The 2662-nt window shown below is 35.1% G+C and overlaps 1 gene segment (V, D, J or C); it reads left to right on the top strand.

Moving 5' to 3' along the window:
- Nucleotides 1-886: 886 nt before the first annotated feature.
- On the top strand, nt 887-1533 carry LOC107563578 (Ig kappa chain V region 12F2-like). The segment is given in 2 exon segments: nt 887-956; nt 1100-1533. Coding segments are annotated over 2 exon segments (474 nt in total).
- Nucleotides 1534-2662: the final 1129 nt, after the last annotated feature.

Raw genomic sequence — 2662 nt, forward strand, 5'->3', positions numbered from 1 at the left:
CAAAAGCTTCAAAAGACATAAAACAAGTGAATCTTACAATCTCCTCTGCTGAAGAAACAGATTCTGCTCTGTACTACTGCGCCCTGGAGCCCACAGTGACAGGAAACCTGAGAACACTGTACAAAAACCTTTTATACATATAATAATTCTGAATTTACATGTATTTGAAAGTCTCAACAATGAAAGCTTGATGTTATATTAAATAAAATACTAAATTAAATTGTACAAGTGTAAACATTTGTCTAATGTCTTTCAATCAATCAGCTGCAATAAAGTAAACTAAGCACACTATTATCTTCACGTTAAAGAAACCGTGACATACAAGTAGGCCTATCTTAACGTCAGTATTACATACAGTGGCATCCAAAAGTCTGGAGACAACATAAAAATGCATCTATTTTTCATTTTTGTTTAACATAGTTTTACATCTATGCATGTTTATTTATTTATTTATTTGTTCATTCATTCATTAATTTCCAGGTCTAAATTACATAATAATCCTAGATTTTCTGACTTTTGATTTTGTGACCTCACTGTATCATGAAGCTAAAAAGTTTGAAGCAGTCATTCAAGTTTGGCCCACAGGAGGATGCTCTTCTGAGCTGAGAAGCTCCTTCAATGCAGTACAGAATTAAACACTAATCCAGTGTTTATTCTGTCTCTGAAGATCTTTCTATATTACTCCAAGTCAACAAAGATTCCTGATAAGCTACATCTTTCAGTACAGAAAATGTCATTTATGTATGAGTATAACATGAATATAAGATATAACATACTGTAGCCCCAACACAAAGATATTTGTTGTTGCCACAGGGTGGAGCTCTGCAGCCTGATGTTAAACAGCAGCTCAAGCTAAATGTGACTGACTCAAGGTTGAGTTTGACACTTCAAGCTTTCAGACTACTGAACAGTGACCATGTTTACTGTTGTCTTCATTGTATTTTCACTGCTTAAGGGTAAGTAAGTTTAATGCTCACTGTTGCATTAACATCAGTACCAGTCGACTGAACATGTTAAAGTAACTCTCTTCTGCATCAGATTGAACAGTTATGTTGAGCAATAATTACTTTAAAAGATTTTCTCTTCTCTTCTTTTACAGAGAGTGCTGATGCATATACAATAGAATCTCTCTTACCAGAACAGCATGTTTCAGTTGGACAAAGTGCTGTTATCTCTTGCAAATACAGTGGCATTGGGCCAAGCTTTCAGTGGTACCGCCAATATCCAGGATCCAGACCAGAGTACCTTATTTTTAATGCAGAGACTGCCGTTTCTTCCGAACCCACTTTACGTCTCAAAGCGCAGGCTAAAAAAGAGATCACAGAAGTGGAACTGGAGATCTCCTCTACTGAAGTCAAAGACTCTGCTGTGTATTACTGCGCCCTGGTGCCCACAGTGACAGGAAACCCACCAGCTCTGTACAAAAACTTCATGCATAAACACATCTTGCATTCCACAAACATTGTGACACACCAGCTTCCAATCAACCACAATAGATCAATGATGCAACTGTTCTTATTTTTCCAAATGTAAAGAAACAATGTTAGGTCTTCTGATTTTGAGAAAAGGACAACCCATCAGCGAAGATAAAGCCTCAGCCAGAGGGTGGAGCATATTCACAAAGTTGAATGTTTGAAAGGCTGATTAATTTAGTCATCCTGCTTTAATCGTTTTACAATCACTCTTCATCAGAAACCATCATGTTTCTGTTTTGTTGGATACCACTGTCATTACTTATGGGTAAATAATTTAATTTATGGTTTTATTCTTGTTTACTAAAAATTATTTTTCATGTGCTTTATTGTATATAAGTTGCTTACCTTTAGTGTTAATTTAATTAATAGTTTCACTAACAGTTGCATTTTGTCCATACAGGAAATTCTTTTGCTGACACAATACAGCCATTGTCTTCTGAAAGGCATATTTTCAGAGGCGAAAATGTGACTCTGTCCTGTAACTACAGCGGTCTGGTATACAATCTTCAATGGTATCGGCAATATGTGGGATCTAGACCAGATTTCCTGATACTTGTAAATGAAAATTCAGAGGCATCTGAGCCTTCACTTCGTCTGTTAGCAAAAGACTCAAAAGAGAAGAAACAAGTGAATCTTACAATCTCTTCTGCTGAAGTGACAGACTCTGCTGTGTACTACTGCGCTCTGAGGCCCACAGTGATAGAAAGCCCAGGAACACTGTACAAAAACCATTACATTTTTTGGTGTGTTGCTGATTTTATACTACTGTTTAACACTTCAATGAATAATCCAACCATATTGTTTCAGTTATACAAAAAGCTTTAATTCATGTTTGATATTATTTTCTTAAAATAGAATAAATATGCAAAATATGTTCACATTATGAGGTGTTCCAGTATATTATAGCTTGTCTCTTTATATTATATCATAATATTTTAGTTTGTCTCTTTGGTAAGAAAGCTTCAGTAACTTAAAGTTTATGTTTTACAATGTTTAATTTTATTACATTTGTCTATAAACTAATGCCCAAATATAAACATTGAGAACCACTTTAAGAGGGATACATGTAAGAACCTTCTAACTTGGCAAAAGTCATCATCACAGAATAAAAATACAAATACTGTCCAAGTCCTCTGTGATTAATGAAGGTCTAAATGTATTTCTTTTCACCCAGAAGATGGCGTTCT

This window comes from Sinocyclocheilus grahami, unplaced genomic scaffold (assembly GCF_001515645.1).
Source record: "Sinocyclocheilus grahami isolate Dianchi unplaced genomic scaffold, SAMN03320097.WGS_v1.1 scaffold879.1, whole genome shotgun sequence".
NCBI lineage: Eukaryota > Metazoa > Chordata > Actinopteri > Cypriniformes > Cyprinidae > Sinocyclocheilus > Sinocyclocheilus grahami.